At 40.9% G+C, this 20,909-nt stretch overlaps 1 protein-coding gene across 2 annotated transcripts in view; it reads right to left on the reverse strand.

Annotated features, from left to right (window-relative positions):
- The window catches only part of LOC128574827 (cytochrome P450 2J2), a 90,556-nt gene that overhangs the window by 11,257 nt on the left and 58,390 nt on the right, over positions 1 to 20,909 (reverse strand). For both annotated transcript variants that reach the window (XM_053575760.1, XM_053575758.1), the window contains exons 2-6: positions 20,550 to 20,712; positions 16,068 to 16,217; positions 15,509 to 15,669; positions 7,356 to 7,532; positions 5,425 to 5,566 (exon numbers count right to left, since the gene is read on the reverse strand). In XM_053575760.1, the coding sequence (XP_053431735.1) occupies positions 5,425 to 5,566; positions 7,356 to 7,532; positions 15,509 to 15,669; positions 16,068 to 16,217; positions 20,550 to 20,613 (694 nt within the window). In that variant the 5' untranslated portion in view covers positions 20,614 to 20,712. The remainder of the gene's footprint in view (positions 1 to 5,424; positions 5,567 to 7,355; positions 7,533 to 15,508; positions 15,670 to 16,067; positions 16,218 to 20,549; positions 20,713 to 20,909) is intronic.

The following is a 20,909-nucleotide window of genomic DNA, read 5'->3' on the forward strand; positions in this document are numbered from 1 at the left end:
AAGGTGGAATTCAACTCTAACAAAAACGTTCAACCCCACACAAAGGCATGGAAATTAAACAATCTTCTGTTGAATGACAGATGCGTGCAGGAAGAAATAAAACAGGAAATCATTAACTTCCTTGAGCATAATGAAGACACAAGCTACCAAAACCTGTGGGATACTGCAAAAGCAGTTTTGAGAGGAAAATTTATTGCTTTAGATGCCTGCATTCAAAAAACAGAAAGAGAGTGCATCAACAAACTCATAAGCTATCTTATAGAATTGGAAAAAAAAAAAAACAATCTAAGCCTAAACCCAGTAGAAGAAAATAAATATCCAAAATCAAATCAGAGATCAATGAAATTGAAAACAAAAGAATCATTCAGAAAATTAATGAAACAAGGAGTAGGTTTTTTGAAAAAATAAATAAAATAGATAAACTTTGGCCAGAACAACTAGAAATAGAAAAGTAAAATCTTTAGTAACCTCAATCAGAAATGATAAAGGGGAAATAACAACTGATCCCACAGAGATACAAGAGATCATATCTGAATACTACCAGAAACTCTATGCCCAGAAAATTGACAATGTGAAGGAAATGGATCAATATTTGGAATGATACCCTCTCCCTAGACTTAGCCAGGAAGAAATAGAGCTCCTGAACAGACCAATTTCAAGCACTGAGATTAAAGAAACAATAAAAAAGCTTCCAACCAAAAACTGCCCTGGTCCAGATGGCTTCACACCAGAATTCTATCAAACCTGCAAGGAAGAGTTTATTCCTGTACTGCAGAAATTATTCCAAAACGTTGAGGAGGAAGGAATCTTCCCCAACATGTTCTATGAAGCAAACATCACCCTGATACCAAAACCAGGAAAAGACCCAACCAAAAAGGAGAATTTCAAACCAATCTCACTCATGAATATAGATGTAAAAATTCTCAACAAAATCCTAGCCAATAGATTACAGCTTATCATCAAAAAAGTCATACATCATGATCAAGTAGGTTTCATCCCAGGGATGTAAGGCTGGTTTAACATACGCAAGTCCATAAACATTATCTGCCATATCAACAGAGGCAAAAATAAAGACCATATGATCCTCTCAATAGATGCAGAAAAAGCATTCGATAAAATCCAGCATCCTTTTCTAACTAAAACACTGACGAGTATAGGCATAGGTGTACATTTCTGAAACTGATTGAAGCTATCTATGACAAACCCACAGCTAATATTTTACTGAATGGAGTAAAACTGAAAGCTTTTCCTCTTAGAACTGGAACCAGACAAGGTTGTCCTCTGTCACCTTTACTATTCAACATAGTGCTGGAAGTTCTAGCCAATACAATTAGACAAGACAAGGAAATAAAGGGAATCCAAATGGGAGCAGAGAAGGTCAATCTCTCCCTCTTTGCTGAGGACATGATCTTATACTTAGAGAACCCCAAAGACTAAACCGCAGGACTCCTGGAAGTCATCAAAAAATACAGTAATGTCTCAGGATATAAAATCAATGTCCACAAGTCAGTTGCCTTTCTATATGCCAATAACAGTCAAGATGAGAAGCTAATTAAGGACACAACTCCCTTCACCATAGTTTCAAAGAAAATTAAATACCTAGGAATATACCGAACAAAGGGGGTGAAGGACCTCTATAAAGAAAATTACAAAATCCTCAGAAAGGAAATAGCAGAGGATATTAACAAATGGAAGAACATACCATGCTCATGGCTGGGAAGAATCAACATTTTTAAAATGTCTATACTTCCCAAAGCAATCTACCTATTCAATGACATTCCTATTAAAATACCAACATCGTACTTTCAAGATTCGATTCTGCGTTTTGTGTGGAACCAGAAAAAAAACGATATAGCTAAGGCAGTTCTTTAGTAATAAAAATAAAGCTGGAGGAATCACCATTCCAGATTTTAGGCTGCACTACAAAGCCATAGTGGTTAAGACAGAATGGTACCGGCACAAAAATAGAGACATAGACACTTGGAATCGAACAGAAAACCAGGAAATGAAACTAACATCTTACAACCACCTAATCTTTGACAAACCAAACAAGAACATACCTTGGGGGAAAGACTCCCTATTCAATAAATGGTGTTGGGAGAACTAGATATCCACATGTAAAAAACTGAAACTGGACCCATACCTTTCCCCACTCACAAAAATTGATTCAAGATGGATAAAGGACTTAAATTTGAGGCATAAAACAATAAAAATCCTCAAAGAAAGCGTAGGATAAACACTGGAAGATACTGGCTTGGGGAGAGACTTCATGAAGAAGACTGCCATGGCAATTGCAACAACAAAAATAAACAAATGGGACTTCATTAAACTGAAAAGCTTCTGTACAGCTAAGAAGACAACAGCCAAAGAAAATAGACAACCTACACAATGGGAAAGGATATTTGCATATTTTGAATCAGACAAAAGCTTGGTAACTAGGATCTATAGAGAACTCAAATTAATCCACATGAAAAAAGCCAACAATCCCATATATCAATGGGCAAGAGACATGAATAGAACCTTCTCTAAAGAAGACAGACGAATGGCTAACAAACATATGACAAAATGCTCATCATCCCCATATATCAGAGAAATGCAAATCAAAACAACCCTGAGATACCATCTAACCCCAGCAAGAATGGCCCACATCACAAAATCTCAAAACTGCAGATGCTGGCGTGGATGTGGAGAGAAGGGAACACTTTTACACTGCTGGTGGGACTGCAAATTAGTATAACCTTTCTGGAAGGAAGTATGGAGAAACCTCAAAGCACTCAAGCTAGACCTCCCATTTGATCCTGCAATTCCATTACTGGGCATCTACCCAGAAGGAAAAAAATCCTTTTATCATAAGGACACTTGTACTAGACTGTTTATTGCAGCTCAATTTACAATCGCCAAAATGTGGAAACAGCCTAAATGCCCACCAACCCAGGAATGGATTAACAAGCTGTGGTATATATACACCATGGAATACTATTCAGCCATTAAAAAAATGGAGACTTTACATCCTTCGTATTAACCTGGATGGAAGTGGAAGACATTATTCTTAGTAAAGCATCACAAGAATGGAGAAGCATGAATCCTATGTACTCAATTTTGATATGAGGACAATTCATGACAATGAAGGTCACAGTGGGGGTGGGGGAAGGGGAGAGCAGAGAGAGAAAGAAGGAGGGAGAGGGGTGGGGAAAGGAAGAGCAGAGAGAGGGAAGGAGGGAGGGGGTTGGGGCCTTGGTGTGGCCACACCTTTTGGGGGCAAGACAGGATTGCAAGAGGGACTTTGCCTAACAAATGCAATCAATGTAATCTGGTTTATTGTCCCCTCAATGAATCCCTAACAATAAAATAATAATAATAATAATCATTATAAGTCTTCGAACCTTAGTTTCCTCATCTAATTAATGAGGCAAAATTTACCTTCATCTAAAGGATGTTTCAGGATTTATGTGAACTGACTTAGGTCAGTATGCAACAAATGATAGAAACTCATAGCTGTCCTCCAATATCTATTTTTCTCTAAAGATTTTAGTTGGGTAATTGGTTCTATCGCTAAAGTGTACATTTCCCTGATTCCCTGTTACTAAGTGTGACCATGTGACTCAGTTCTGGGTGAAGGACTATAAGCAAAAGGGATGACTAATCTTGGGATCAAGCCCTAAAAGTATGTGTTTCCCCTTTGTACCTTCCCACTTGTGGAATGTCAGCCCTAGTGGTGAGCTGTCATATGGATAGCCAACTGGGGTGTCATTCCAGATACAACTGCCGGTTGCAAGAGCTTAGGAAAGTCCAGGTTAGTGTTTTTTTTTTGTTTTACCTGAGAGAGATAAAATTCTTTCGTTTAATGAATCTTCGTATGGAAAACTATTTTTAATTGGGGTAAAGTACATATAATATAAAATGTACCATCTAAGCCAGTTTTAAGTGTATAGTTTAGTAATGTTAAGTGTGTTCATATTGTTGGGCAAGCAGTCTCCAGAACATCTTCATCTTGCAAAATGGAAACTCTACATCCATTTCCCCCTCCCTATCTTTCAGCCAGCACCATTCTACTTTCTATTTCTATAAATGTCACCACTCTAGATAACTCATATGTGTGGAATCACACGGTATTTGTATGTTGTTATCAGATTTTCTAACTTACAGTAATGTCCTCAAGGTTTATCCATGTTGTGGTGTGTGTCAAAATTTCCTCTATTTTTAAGACTGAATAATATGCCATTGGCACATATATTCCACAATTTGTTCATCCCTTCATCATCAGTGAACACTGTGTTGCTTCTTCCTCTTTGCTAATGTAAAAGTTTATACTTGAGTATAAACTTCTATCATTTGAATTCATTGTCATTTTGGAACCCCTATTCTGGGAGCCATACCTACACCCTAACTCAGCAGCTTTGAAACTTTTTAAAAATTATAATGTGCAGTAAAAACTGCATTGCATATCATGACTGAAGATGCATGTGCATAAGTATATACACATGGAAAGCACACATTAATCAATCTATATAAAAGAAGTACAGTTCCATAAACAAACTTACCCTTAGAACATGGAAAATATTCTGGTCTTTTCTTTTCTATCCTTATCTTTAAAAGACCTTGACTTGGTCCATTAAATTGATGTATACTTCATTAATAAATGTTACCCATGATTGAAAAACTGCATTATAACAGTTCCCATCCCCATGTGCTCAAAGAATGATGACAGGAACTGTTCTCAGGTGGACCCCAGCTGTGGGAGCTATGTGAACAATGTGTGATGAGCCCACTAATGGAGGTCAAGTGAGTCATCTCTGGAGGGAGAAAATGCTGATGATTTCCAAGGGGGGTAGAGAAGACACATCTTAGGGAGGTACCATTTGAGCAGATTCTCTAGGAAGAGATGCAAGTTCACTGTGTAGAGAAATTGGGGAATCACATTCTTGGCAGAGGGAAGAGCAGAGGTCATGACACAGAGGCACACACAAGGACAGAGCAAAGAAAATGACATGTAGGGTAGTGAGGCTTCTGGGGGAGAGTGGGGGGACTGAGACAGGACAGACAGAAAGGGCACTTCAGAGACATCATACCAGACTTCGGGGTCTGGACATGACCCAGGAGGCAGTGGGAGTCGTTACTTAAAAGAAGGGAAGGAAACCAGCAGATTGTCTCAAGGAACTGGAACTCTTCCCTGAGACTTTCCAGGAACTTGACTCACTTCACAGTTTTCCCCTTTGACTTGAACTTCTTGAGGACAGGGTTTCTCTCATCCCATCCCAGACCTGGCAGATGGTGCAAAGAATGTGCCTGATCCACGTCCTCATCACCCCAGGACCCTTCTCCTCTCCTTCCATTCTGCCATGCTCTCATCTGGCCCCAGCTCTGGGCCTTGCACCCCAGGAGACATCACTCTGTACTGGGCTGGCGCACACACTGACAACTCACCTTGGATGTCCGGGTAGAGGGCCATGTAAAGCAGCCCCCAGCGCAGGGTAGTGGAAGTTGTCTCGGTTCCAGCAAAGAAGAGGTCCAGAGTGCTCCAGATGATATTCTCTTCATGGAAACTTGAGGCAGCATTCCCTGCATTCTAGGAAGGACAATATTTAGTGCTATTTTTTGCTTTACTCCGATGATTCCATAACATGCAGGGGCTTCATCCTAGGAGAGGTGTGGAAAGAAAGCTCTCCAGAAGAAACAACATTCTTTGGCCTCCCTAGGAGGCAGCGGCTTATTACAGTATCACCATTAGCATTGTCCTGCCTCAGGAAACTCCTTGAGAGGATGAAAATGAAAAACAACTATTTTCTTATGCTTGTAATTTGAGAGAAGCTGTTAGTCCAGTAGTAGGAAAACAGGCTGTGACCAAGACAATTTGCCTCCAACATAGACTGCCTCACTTAGCAGTGAGGACCAAGGGCAACTTACTCACCTCTCTGTGCTTTGGTTTTCTATTTTACAAAATGGAAAAAACCATGTACACTCTTTAAGATGACATTATGAAATATGTGAGATGTGAGGGTACATAGCAAATACCCAACATATGTTTGTACTGAAAACACAAAGATTAAATATAATTCCTCTTATTAAAAACAATTCTCCAATTTCCTCATTAATCTTTTCCTTTCCAACTGAAATATTCTGATTCCATGACCATTCCCCATGACACCCCACCAACTCTCCCAAGCTGCTCTGGAAGCTTCCATTTGTCCCACTTGTTCTTAATATTCATGGTCTCACACCTGCACACCATCAAGCATGGGTGGTCTTGGCGAGAAGACAATGCCCCTATTAATGTTAAGCCAGGAGGTGCAAGAAGAGTGCAAGAAATCCACCATTCTGCCCATTCTGTTAGAAGAACCCAATAATTAATGTGCAAACATAATGGCACTGACTCAGTGATGTCTATTAACCAGATGGTCACTGTGGAAAAGAGCACGTGTCCAGTTTTCCCCTCTCTCCAGGCTTCTGGACTATAATGTTGGATAGATATGCTGTGAGGAGAAGGGGGAAGGCACAGCCCACTTGCACCCAACTCTGACATCCATTGCATCATCCTTGTGTTCTGCAGTGGAGATGGGAGCAGGGCATGTCTTTGGTTCCAGGTCCACAAGTGATAAAACAGAGGTTGGAGGTTCAGTTGCTGTTTACCCCATGTGCATAGCCCCATCAGATGTGGGTAGAGGGGAGACCATGGAGGATGAAAAGTAGTGTTGGGCATTTACATTAATCCCCCAACTTTATCATTAATTGGCTAATAAATCCTGAGTTAATACTGCCTTCTCCACTCAAAAATGCTATAACCATTTGACTCCCCTGTGACAGGCTGAAGAATAGCCCACAAACATGTCCACCCACATCCTAATCCCTGGCACCTTGGATGTTAACTTATATGGCAAAAGAGACTTTGAAGATGGGATTAAGTTAAATATTTCCAGATTGGAAAATTACAAAGGAGTATTGAAAGGGCCAATGTCATCACAAGCATCTTTATAAGAGGGTGAGGCAAGAGCATCAAAGCCAGAGAGATGTGAGGATAGAGCAGAGATCACAGGGGACAGAGGGAGGATGTTCTGCTGGATTTGAAGATGAAGGATGTGGCAACAAGCCAAGGTATACAGGCAGCTTCTCAAAGCCAGAAAAGGCACAAGAACAGATTCTTGTCTGGAGCTTCCAAAAGGAGCAAGCCCAGTCAACCCCTTGACTTTAGTTCCATGAGACTGAACTCAGACTTCCCACATCCAGGACTACAGGAGAACAGAACTGTGCTATTTCAAGCCACCAAGTTTGTGTAATTTGTTACAGCAGCATTTAGAAACTAATACAGCCCTGTTTGGTCTTGAAGAACAAAACACAGGAAACAAGTTTGGTTTCCTCACCTTGGAGATTTCCTTGAGGTAAGCGTCGATGAAGTCTCTTGTTTCATCAGGGTTCCAATCTCTCTTGTGCTTTTCAATGATGTGAGCAACAAACAATTTCATTTTTTCCCAGTTTCTGAAGACAGTTTGGTGAGGACCAGGAAAGAACTTCATTATCCATGGAAAGATACTGTAGAGCTGATTGAGAAAAAACAATCACAGAGACGAGGTTGTTCTACTTTTCGACCTTTAGTCCCAGAGTCCAACTTTCCTTCCCATCTATTTTATTTGCTGAGAGTGAAACCTTGGTCAGCCTAGACCCCTTTTATTTCCCTCTGACCCCACTAGCAAGGCACTTCAGTTCTCTGTCCAAAATATATCCAGCCTCAGACCACCCCAGTGGCTTGCTATCCTAGTGCAAACCACCATTTCTTCCCCAGATGCTGTCTTAGGGCCTTTCCACAGCTTCTGGTTCCATTGCCAACTCCATTTGCAGCCTATTTGCCTCAGAAATGAAAGGGATCATAGCAGTTTAGCATCGTCATTTCACTCCCTACTTTGCAATCGTCTGGAGGCTGTCCAACTCACAAGGACAAAGTCCTAGGTCACTCCTCAGCCTGTAAGCTCCGCAGACCTGGCTCCTACAGTCTTACCACCTCCTTCCTAACCTTGCCCTCCACTTTCCAGCACTGACCTCTGGGATCACAGCAAGTACACTCCTGGGTGGGGCCTTTGCAGTTGCCGTTCCCTCTGCCTAGAATTTCTTCTCTGATATCCATTTAACCTCAGCCCCTCACTTCACTGGGGCTCTGCACTGTGTCACCTCCTTGGAGCTATCTGATTGATGATCCTGGAAATGGCTGCACCTCTGTCACCATCTGTCTATTCCCTTGTCCTGTTTTGTTTTCCTTCATGTGTGTTTGTGTATATGTGCGACAATTACATTTGTCTCCCCCACTATGGTATGAATTCCGAGTGGGGAAGACTTCATATTTTTCATGCAAATAAAGTGGTTGTTGAATAAACTTTCCCTGATATCTGGTAAGAAATAGAGAGCATAACGTAATGCAAAAATGCCTAGACTTAAAATCAAACAGAGATAAGGTGAGTATTAGTGCTCCTGCTTTCTAGCTATGATAGTTTGGTAACAGTAATGATAATAACAATATATGTTGTGTAGGATCATATTTAGAAATAAACTTATCCTACATCAAGCACACAAAGTAAATTCAGTGTGAGTTTAAAATGACATGCTTTTCTTCCAGAGGCTTAAGACGCTTGGACCCCCCTGGGTTACTCACAGAGTTAGGCTCTTTGGAAAATTCCTTAGGCCTTTTCTCTGAAGCAGTACACCCCGTGAAGCCTGAGATCCAAGGGCATGGCGCCCTTCCTCAGAGATACGGGCCAGAGGGTTGACATATGTTAACAACATATTGTCAGAGGTCTATAGGTGCTCTGCCCTGAAGGAAGGTCACAGTCGTTACTTCATACTGAGTAAACTGAGTGAATGCTTGAAGATTAACTCTGTTCACCTATAGCTATTTTTGTCTTTGTGCCCTGCTCGGAAAACTAGTCACTGTTTAGAGGAAGAGATTTACTACACAAGTGGTTACATTGATATGATAAATTTCCTTTCAAGTTCAAATTCAGCTAATAGATAATGGATTAGGTGTGTACGTGACTGGAAGGGTATAAAACTTAAACGTGGAATAAAGAACTTTGCTATATGCCATCAAACGGTGTATAGTCTGTTTCTTGACTTAATAATTACAGGAGCGAGTTTACACCTACAGCAAAGCTGCTGCTCGTTCGCGTCTCGGTTCACGCAACACGTTGTCCTTTGTTGATCCTCATGGAACTAGCTGCCTGTGGGGCTCTAGCATGATGCTGGGGACCAAAAGACATGAGATACACAGAGCTGGTGGACTATTCTCTGCACTTGCTTGCACACTCCCACACTAGCTTGCACATACTTGTGTGGCTTCATTTTATCTTTATAGAGTTGTTATGAAAATTAATGAAGATAAAGCATGTGTAATTTTCCGTTAGAGGGCCAAGAATGTTCTGAGACCTCAAGAAATGCTTAATACCCTACCCTGTGCTCCTGGAGACATGTACTCAGGAGTCAACTGGGCACCCACTGCACTCTCCTGGCTTCCTAGACTCTGTTCTAGTAGGAAGAAAGAAAAACAGAACAGCTGAACTGGAGACTGCATGACCAGGATCTCAACATCACTTGGACAGGGATGCAGCTCATATTAACTGGGCCCTTTCACATGCCAGGAATCATGCTGACTGCTGTATCAGTTTTGATGCGATGGGTCCACAAAGCTCCAAGTAAGCTGCTTGTCAGGAATAAATAATAATAAACCCATCAAGGAATAAAGAAAGTGAGGACTTAAATGCAGCCAGAGAGAAAGGAAAAAACATATTTTGAAGGAACAGCAATTATACTTCTAGCTGACATTCCCTGGCACCAGTGGGAACCCAGAGGACAGTGGAATAAGATTTTCCACATGCAAACAAACAGAAAAAACAAACAAACAAACAAAAAAACAGTTGATATAAAAAATTTCTAATTAGAACAAAAAAAGGAGATATTTTTTAATAACTGAAATTGAAAATATTTGCCATCAACTGACCCTAACTGAAGGAAATTCAAGAGGAGGCCGTGAAATATAAATAGCAAGATGTAAAAACTCTTGTCAACTATGCGGATAAATACAAGCATATATTCATTGCATGAAACAGTGAAAATCATGTATACTGTCAAATTTAAAAAAGAACAAACTAAAATGCATAACCTTAGTAGCCTAGATGATTGTTCAAATGTAGTATTCCAAAGTTCATACACTGTTCTGAGGAGGACAGAGATACTAATTTCTGATGCTGGAGTTTTAATTATGAATATTAAAATTTTAAGTTAAAGACTAAAATAATAGAAAAAGCCTATTCATACAGAGGGGAAAATAAAATGAGAAGAATATTTAATCACAATAAGTCAAAAAAAAGAGAAAAGAACAGATGAATGGAAATCACAAAATGATAACTAATTAGTTATAATTTACTAATAATTTTGGTTAAAAAAAAAAAGGAACAAAATGGTCCAACCCAAAGACTAATGTTTTCAGATTGGATGTGAAGGTTATATCGTGACTTATGTTGTTTAAAAAGGAGATTTCTAAAATATAAGTGTGAAGGAAGATAGAATTTAAAAGGACAGAGAGTAGTAACCAGACACAAAACCAAGGGAAGACAATTTCCTAGATTCCTATCAGAAAATATAGTCTTTAGAAAAGAAAACATTATAGACATAAAGAATGCTACTGAATAGTTAAAACAGTTTCTGTTACTAGAAGGAAATAATGATTAAAACATGTATATGTCTAATAAAATTGCTGTAAGAAAGATAAAGAAATAGAATGAGAATTAGAAAAATCTACCATCTTAGGAGGGAATTTTAGCACACTGGACACTCTAGCCAGCACAATGAAGCAAGAAAGAGTAATTAATGGAAAAGAAATGAAAAGAAAGAAACAAAGATATTATTATTTACATAGATATGATTGCCTGTGAAGTCATCCAGGGATTAATTATAATATTAACAATTTACCAAAGTTGATTGATACAAAATAAATAACCCTAAGTCAGTTGCAAAGAGGAAAAAAAGAATTACAATATCATCAATTTGAACATTGCAAACAAACAGTACATGTAAGCAGTTATCATCAATAATTTTTCTAACCTTTAGGTAAAGAGCACCAGGGAAATAATAGATGGATCAGACTGATAATAGCTGAACCTAATATTAACATGAGGCAACCTGACATTAAGTACCTCTTAAAATAGCAGCCTTATCCAAAAACAAAATCTTGCTCTAGATTTAGTTTCCAATGTCTATAAAACACAGACATAGAAGAACATGTTAAAAACCAGAGGAATTCAATCAGTAAAATCCAGAATATGGAATACTCTAATGGACTCAGTTCTGTCAATAAACAGTGAAGAATAAAAAGAGGATAGGCAAGAAGCCATGGATTAAATGATCCCTAAATGACACCCCCAGGGGGAGGAGCAAGGTGGTGAACTAGAGACATCTCTATATCAGCCACTTGCAGTGTGACAGGGGAGAGTGGACTCCAGCCACCTCTGGCTGGGGGAAACCTACCCAGAAACATCACTCTTTGGGAAGCAGTAGGAGATTCCAGGAGCCAGGGGGTAGATGTGACCTGATGAAGACCAGGACATAAGGCAGGTGCCCAGACATAGGCAGAGATCCGTGGCTAGCCTCCTGCAGAGGACTAGGGACAGGAAAGGGCTGTTCTGCAGGTTTTGGATTTTGGACTGAGCTGCTTGCAGGAGCTTCCTTGGAAGTGAGCTTAAGTGAGCATCTGGTGGCTAGTACTGGGTGAGAGGGGTAGAGCTCCCTTGGCTTGGCTACAAGGAGGGTGCTGATATTGTGGGAAGGCCCCATGGAAGGAACAGTTTGCAGGGTCTAGTGCACAGCTGACTCTGGTATGCCAGCTGAGCTCAGGCAACCATCCTTGGGGGTGAGCTGAACAGCCCTTATACCCGCAGGGAAGGCCATTTTTGTTGTCAGGGACATTGTTTGACATGCCTCTTAAGAAATCTGGTGAGAGCTTCAGGATCCCAATTCCATGAGGACTGAATGCTAATAAAGCCACCAGACTGGCCTGGGCCCGCTAAACAACAATGACAACTGCAACCAAAAAATAGCCAGGCATTGTGGCAGATGCCTGTAGTTCCAGCTACTTGGGAGGCTGAGGCAAGAGAATCACTTAAGCCCATGAGTTTGAGGTTGTTGTGAGATGTGACGCCACGGCACTCTACCCAGGACGACATAGTGAGACTCCACCTTAAAAAAAAAATGAAAAGAAAAAAAATTAAAAAAAAAAAAATGAAAAGGGTGGCACCTGTGGCTCAGTGAGTAGGGCGCCGGCCCCATATACTGAGGGTGGCGGGTTCAAACCCAGCCCTGGCCAAACTGCAACCAAAAAAAAAATAGCCGGACGTTGTGGCGGGCGCCTGTAGTCCCAGCTGCTCGGGAGGCTGAGGCAAGAGAATCGCGTAAGCCCAAGAGTTAGAGGTTGCTGTGAGCTGTGTGACATCATGGCACTCTACCCGAGGGCGGTACAGTGAGACTCTGTCTCTACAAAAAAAAATGAAAAAATGCTCATTGTCCCCAATCATCAAAGAAATGTAAATCAAAACCATCCTGAGATATTACCTAATCCCACTGAAAATGGCCTACATTACAAAGTCTCAAAGCTGCAGATGCTGATGTGGATGTGGGGGAAGGGAACACTTTTACACCTTTGGTGGGACTGCAAACTAATACAGTCTTTTTGGAAGGAAGTATGGAGAATCCTCAAAGAACTCAAATTAGACCTCCCATTTGATCCTGCAATCCCATTACTACATATCTACCCAGAAGAAAAACATCATTTTATCATAAGGACATTTGTACTAGACTGTTTATTGCAGCTCAATTTACAATCGCCAAAATGTGGAAACAATGTAAATGCCCACCCACCCAGGAATGAATTAACAAGCTGTGGTATATGTATACCATGGACTACTATTCAGCCATTAAAAAAGATGGAGACTTCATATCTTTTGTATTAACTTGGATTAAGTTGGAACACATTCTTCTTAGTAAAGCATCCCAAGAATCTAATGTACTCAATACTAATATGAAGAGCTTGTATCTATACGGCAGAACCTTAGTAGCAAATGATCTCATACATACCCACATAAGAGAAAAACTCAATTCAATTCAAGTTGAAGGGAGGGGGAATAGAGAGGGGGTAAAGGAAGGAGGGAAGGGGATTGGTGTGCTCTCATTTAATAGGTACAATGTAAAGGTATATGGCAAGTCTGTTGGGTGTGGGACACAACTACAACTACAACAGCGTCTCTACCTAACAAATGCAAATATTGTAACCTAGTTGTTTGTACCCTCACGTTAGCCTGAAAATTTTTAAAGAAGATACACAGTGGTCAAATATCAAATATGGGCCAAAAAAAAAAAAAAAACCATGAGACATCTATGGACATCTGAGTAGCGGCTAGGTGTTTAAAGGCAGTAAATAATTATTGTTCTTATTTCTCAGTTGCAATAATATTTAATTTTGGTTAAAGGGAGTTATACACTGAAATATTAATGGATCAAACCATTGAGGTCTGCAATTTTCTCCAAATAATTCAGGGAGGGGCTACCTGGATATAGGTAAACCGGGCTTAGCCTTGTGTTGGTCATTTTTTTTTTTTTTTTTTGTAGAGACAGAGTCTCACTGTACCGCCCTCGGGTAGAGTGCCGTGGCGTCACACGGCTCACAGCAACCTCTAACTCTTGGGCTTACGTGATTCTCTTGCCTCAGCCTCCCGAGCAGCTGGGACTACAGGCGCCCGCCACAATGCCCGGCTAGTGTTGGTCATTTTTGAAGCTGACTGATGGGCACACAGTGATTCACGATTGTACTCTCTCTACTTGTATTTACAATTGTGATTTTCAAAAACAAAGTGCTTTTTTTATTAAAACTTTTAAAATTTTGGCAGTGACAGACTCAGGAATGCAAATCCAACCCTTTTTACTGAGAAAATGAAGACAAAAAAATACACACCTGTGTAAACATATAAACACACACACACACAAGCAAAGTAGTGAGGTAATTTCAGGGGCAAGGATTAGGGAAAGAAGGAAGTCTAAGGATGAAATCTACACTTCGGGGATAAATTTTCCTTAGAAATGTCTTCCAATTTCAGGAAAGCAGCTGGGAGACCAAGAAGTTAAGTATAGTCTTCAACAGACTCAAAGGCCTAGAGGTACAGGGTTCACAAAAGAAAGAGTGAGATTTCAAACCCAAAGGGCTACACCCTGCAGAATTAGAAGATTGGTAATACTAAGGGGTGGTGTGCATGTAGGCAGTATAATCAGTTGGGAAATCTTTAGGCATCTTTTATGTCCAGACAAATATGAAACAGAAATGAGTGCATGTGTCCACAAAAATTCTTGTATAAGAATATTCAAGGTGTTCATAACATCCAAAGCCTGGAGACAATCTAAATGATGATCAGCAGAGAATAGATTAACAAGCAGTGGCATGTTCCTACACTGGAATGCTAGTCTACATTCTTTGAAAAAGAGCAATCATAGCCGGGTGTTGTGGTGGGTGCCTGTAGTCCCAGCTACTCGGGAGGCTGAGGCAAGAGAATCGCCTAAGCCCAAGAGTTGGAGGTTGCTGTGAGCTGTGACACCACAGCACCCTACTGAGGGCGACAAAGTGAGACTCTGTCTCAAAAAAAAAAAAAAAAAAGATAAAGGGCAATCAATTCCGATGAGTCACAAAACAATCTGCTGAGCAAGAAAAACAAGTGTTCCTCTGACAGAGGGAAAGGGGTGGGTGGGGAAGAGACACAGAGGAGGGACTCAAGGCAATGGGGATATGGTTCTTTTTAAAAAGAACAACATAGACCAGCTCAGCTTGGTGGCTCATGCCTGGAATACTAGCCCTCTGGGTGGCCAAGCCTGTGGATTATTGAGCTCAGGAGTTTTAGACTAGTGTGAGGAAGAGCAAGATCCCTTCTCTACTAAAAATAGAAAAGCTGGCCTTCCACGGTGGCTCATGCCTGTAATCCTAGCACTCTGGGAGGCCCTGGTAGGTGCATAGCTTGAGCTCAAGAGTTCATGACCAGCCTGAGCAAGAGCGAGACCCCATCTCTAAAAATAACTGGGTGCCTGTAGTCCCAGCTACTTGGGAGGCTGAGGCAAGGGACTCCCTTCAGCCCAAGAGTTTGAGGTTGCTGTGAGCTAAGATGACAATACTGCACTCGACCTAGAGTGCAGAGTGAGACTCTGCCTCAAACAAACAAACAAAAGAAAGAAAGAAATAGTATAAGATAGCTGCATAGATGTAAGTCATGTAAAATTTTGTGTTGTACAGAATATTAGAAATATTAACGTCTGGTAATTATTTAATACTACTGAAAGGACTACAAATTGTTTTCAAATACATTTCAATTGTAATTCAATTTAAAAGGATGTATTCTAGCTTCAACTCCCGAGCCCTCAAAAGACCCCCAAATGAAAACCTATCTACATCTGACATCACCCCCAGATCCTTACCTATGATACAGAGAGAGAGCTGCCTTACCTGGCTCATCATTGAAGCCTCCATGTATGTGGCCTCGTCCAGTAACCTCAGCAGCTCCTGAAACTCACCATCCTGGTACTCAAATCGCTTCCCAAAGGTGATGGAGCAAATGATGTTGGAAACTGCATTGTTGATTTTGAAGTGAGGATCAAAAGGCTGCCCTGGAGGGGGAGGAAGAACAAGATGGATCCTTCTGATGGGATCCTTCTACTTCCTATTGACAGACTCCTCTCTATGACATGGGACATAACCTAGTACAGAACCATTTTTGAGACCTGGCCATACCACCTGACACTGGGTCTGCCATGCAACAAGCACTCAGTCAATGCCCCAGTCAAACTGGTGATGAGGGTTTAAATTCAGTAATGTGTTCACGGCACATCTTCGTTTATTTAATGCTGGAAATCCTTGAGGGCAGGATCATGGTTAGTTGTTCAATGTTATATCCTCACTATTTGGCACAGTGGTGGGCACAGAACAAGCGTTTAGGCACTGCACAAGCATAAGTCCAAGGAATCAGTGGGCTACAATCTCCTATGTCCCTCCTAGAGATGCTCACCGTTCTCCTCTTTTATTGCCTCAATGAGGTGGTGGGCCTCCTCCTGAATGCGTTCCTCTAAGCTCTTCTTCCCTAAGCCAAAGTTCCTCAGTGCCATCAGGGCAAACCTTCTTTGCTCCTTCCATACCTGGCCATTGGACATAATCAATCCTGGAAAAAGAAAGTCAGGATGATGGTATTCCGTTTCAATAATGTGAACATCCAGCAAATGGTATGATGATGTGTGTCAGACGGAGGGAAGAGGAAGGGAATTAAGATACCTGAAACCTGCTCAGAGCAATCACCCCAAAGCACTGGACATAACTGATTGCTTGGCATGTTAAGCACATTAGTGAATACTGTTATGCATTCTGTACTTTAGTACACAGAGAAATTTCATGGGGTAGATACAATTATTACCAAACTCCATTTTACTAATGAGAAAACTGAGAACCAGAGGATAAAGTAGACTTTATAAGACCACACAATTAGTAAAATGCTAAAGAAGTATTAAACTCAGGCCTTCCTGATCCTAACACACGTGTTTTAATTATTAGCTACATAAGTAAGGTCTTTATGTTATACTAAATGCCTAAAATCTATTTATGGAAAAGAAAAAGTCCATATACTTAAGGAGGTACAGAAAGGCTTTATAGGAGAGTTCCTGTCTAAGCTGGACCTTAAAAGATGGAGGAATAAATCAAGAAAACAAGAAGGAGTGAATATGCCATACAGAAAAACAATACAGGCAAAAGGCAAAAAACATCTTGATGTGTTCACAGACCATCATCTGTTTTACAACACAGATAATACCACGCTTCTTTCCACCTCTTCACTGCCAGAGCACTGCTCACCTCCTTTGACACCTGGCTTTGGCCCCCATCACCCAGTGAAATGGCCTTCCTTGCTGTCAAGTCCAGGGATACCTTTTGACCCCATTTTACTAGATCCTTCAGCAGCATGAGACACTCCTTTCTGGGAGCACTCCCTTCCAGGGGTCCTAAGGATACCACACTCTCCAGATTTTCTTCCTAATTTTTTGCCAGCAACTTCTCATATCTTCTGCTTGTTCAACTTCTTCTATTAAATATTGAAATAGTGGAGGTCTTCCAAATTCAGTCTTTGCCTCTCTCCCCTTCGTCCTACATTCCATTTCTGAGAAATTTTATCACTTTCTAAAATTTTAATTTCCTTAAATTTTTTAGAGCCATTATTTTTTTGCAGATTTTTTTTTTTTTTTTTTTTTTTCTGGCCGGGGCTGGGTTTGAAACTGCCACCTCTGATATTTGGAGCCGGCACCCTACTCCTTGAGCCACAGGCGCTACCCTTTAGAGCCATTTTTATCAAATCATGGATAAGTCAAAAATTCATGTTATTTTTTAAGGTGATTCCACAGTGGAACCAACGAAGGGCAGACAGCTATATATATCAGTGCAGCATCTGAAAGCACATGGCTAATGAATGCACAGCATGTTGATGGTTTGAGAAATTCCACTCTGATGATTTTAATCTTGAAGATGAGTCCTGTGGGTGTGACATGAGACCAAAGTGGATGAGGATGAGCTGAAAACTGCAGTGAAAGTGAATCCATCTCAAACTTCTGGTAAATTAGCAGCAAGGTTTGATGTTACTATTCCAACAATATTGGACCATTTGAAACAAATTGGTAAAGTAAAAAAGCTGGAGTCGTCTTGAACCTGCCTCTCTTGGCTGTCATGACATAAAGGTAAACTATTATTATACCAGATTGTTATATGGTGATGAAAATTGGATTCTTTTTGACAATCTTGACAATTGCAAGCATTCTGTACAATGGCTAGATAAAAACGAAGTGCCCAAACACAGTTCTAAAATGGACATTTATCAAAAAGAGCCAATGGTGTCTGTTTGGTAGTCTGGCTCTCTGATTATCTACTACAGCTTCGTGAAACTTGGTCGTTCAATTACAGTGGGTGTCCATGGTAACCAAATGGACCACATGATGGGAAAGCTTGTGATTCAGCAGCTGAGACTGGTCAATAGAAACAGGCCAATCCTCTTGCAAGACAACATTTGATCACATGTTGCATAAATAACACTGCTCAAGCTACAGAAGCTGGACTTAGAAAGTCTCTCTGTCATCTGCCATCTTCGCAAGACCTTGCACCAGCTGTCTACCACTTCTCCCAGGTTTGGACCACTTCTTGCAAGGAAAAATATTCAATTTTCAACAAACTGTGGAAAACACCTTTTATGATTTCATCTCCACTCACTCTGCAGGCTTCTTCACTGCTGGCATAAATAAGCTACCATTAGGATGGCAAAACTGTGTCGATAGATTGGACGCACACTTTGATTAAGTATACAGCTTCTTGTTTGAGATATAATGAATGAAAATTTTGATTTGAAATCCAATCTTTCATATTTAATGACCTAATAAATAGCTGTATTGATAGTGACCATTTATTTCTGTCCCTGAGCTCTAGACTCGTATTTATTAATGTGACAACTGCCTGACTTTGCAGCTGTAAGGGAATTTCCAACTTAGCATGTCCATCCTCGAACTCTCATGATTTTATCCACACAACTCCCCACCCATACCCAACCACAGCAAACCAACCTTGTCCTTTTCTAAGTTTTCCTTCTTTTCATCATCCACCTGTTTGGGTGTCTCCTCCACATCCCCTTCCCCCTGCACCTAGGCCTTCATTTCTTACTAGATTCACCCTCTAGATGTCTTGAGCCCACATATCTTTCTTTTTTTTTTTTCTGTGATTTTTGGCCGGGGCTAGGTTTGAACCCGCCACCTCCGGCATATGGGACCGGTGCCCTACTCCTTGAGCCACAGGCGCTGCCTGAGCCCACATATCTTCACTGCCACCACTTCCTGGTTTAACCTACTGTCATCTCTCAGCATCCCCTTTGATTGAAATTGCCAACCTAAAAGGCTACAGAAATCTCTTGTTCTTTTTACTCCATTCTCTAAATGACAGCCTAAATAAGTCTTAAAAATGTACAGAATAAATATGACAATTTCCTTAAAACGTCTATTGTTATTAGGATGAAAACCAACACCCTTAATAAGAACTTGATGAACAATTCCTGGCCAAGCTCATCAGCTTCATTTTCATTTAACTTTTTCTTTTTAATCCCTGTGATTGCCACATAGGCCACCTTACAAATCCACAAAATCACCATCCTTTGCACTTCATAGAATTTTTATATTCATTCCCTCTGCTTGTTTCTTTCTTTACTTTATTAAATTAGCTTTTATTGAGTGCAAGGACAATTTAGATGCCCCTTATAAATGCATCCTGCATTTATCTTCATAACAATATAGGCTTTAGGTCAGGGGTGTCCAACCTGCAGCCCATGGGCCACAAGCAGTCCAGGATGGCTGTGAATGCGGCCCAACCTAAACTTGTAAGCTTACTTAAAACATTATGAATTTTTTTATTGTTTAGTGGAACTTGATGATGTGGTTCTCGAGCATGAACTTTGCAGATGACAAAGTTGTATCACAATGTCACATAAAACAAACATACTACACTCTCAAAACTGAAGCCTGGCTTCAGTTTTATAGCAGTATGCATCTTCCAGGATGTTGTCTATTATTAGCTATATAATGTGAGGACTTTTTTCCTTATCTGTGCTGGTGGATATCACAAAAATTATGCATGGGACTTTTTTTGCTCATCTGATTTCATTAGTGTTGTATATTTAACATGTGGCCCAACACAACTCTTCTTCTTCCACAGTGGCACAGAGAAGTCAAAGGGTTGGACACTCCTGCTGTAGATTATTACAGTGAATTGATACGTCTTTCTCTCTGAGCAGCAGTTACACAGGACATAGATTTTATCTGTTCTACTTGTGGTTATATCACGCATGTCTAGCTCTGGGTTTCTCATGGCTGATGATATATTGAATGGATACAGAATTAATTACTATTTCAAAAGAGGATCTCGGAAGCACCTAAAAATGATGCTTTGACAGAGTAGTAGATTTGAGATTTCATTGCAATTTTTAAATGTGGGAGTGTCTTTAATGATTATTTTAAGCACACATTTAAATCTGTTTAAATATAAATTAGAAGGCCGGAGGCCCCGGTGCAGCATGGCCTTCATTAGCAGGAGACAAGAGCAGCAGCAGAAGCACACAGATCCACACCCACCTCCCAAGGGAGGGGGCTTCAGGGGAAGCAGGACCAGTGGACACCTCCTCTCCCTGTGCCATGATGGGGTGACGTGATTCCTCCATTAGAAGGGCAGCCGGTGTGAGTCTGTGTAGGACATGTGGCTTCTCCTGAATCGCTAATAGGTCTGGCCCTATCAGGTCCTCTGAGGGAGTGACTCCAATCAGGAAATGTGGGCATCCAGCCTCCATTAATGGCAGAGTAGTTATAATGGGTGGGGCTGGTCTGGGAGATGGAGGAAAATTGCCACGATGGATGGTGTCACAAAGGCACCTCTAACAGACCACAAGAACATGAAACACACATCTTCCATTGACCCAGATACTCACCATTTCCCTTAAAGATGCGTTCTCGCATAGGGGAAACAGGACGGTTCACGAAGTTTTGGTCCATGTCAATAAGGGCTTCTCTGATCAGGGGCAATCCAGTAATAACAACTGAAGATATGTTCCCGAAGTCCAGGCTAAGAATGTTCCCATATTTCTTCACAAACTGAAAAACAGTTAAGTAGTCACAGCTGAATACGCACACACCTGAGTGTTTAGAATTAGGGGATGTGAAGGTAGAGGGGCTCCTAGTGAGGGGAGTGTTGTGTGTCTGTGTGTTTGTGTGTGTGCACATTGGTCAGATGGAGATGCTCTTGTTTCCTTTTCCCCTGCTCTCAACAAGGCTGAGAGTCAAATCACTTT

This window comes from Nycticebus coucang, chromosome 22, assembly GCF_027406575.1.
Source record: "Nycticebus coucang isolate mNycCou1 chromosome 22, mNycCou1.pri, whole genome shotgun sequence".
In the NCBI taxonomy this organism is placed as follows: Eukaryota; Metazoa; Chordata; class Mammalia; order Primates; family Lorisidae; genus Nycticebus; species Nycticebus coucang.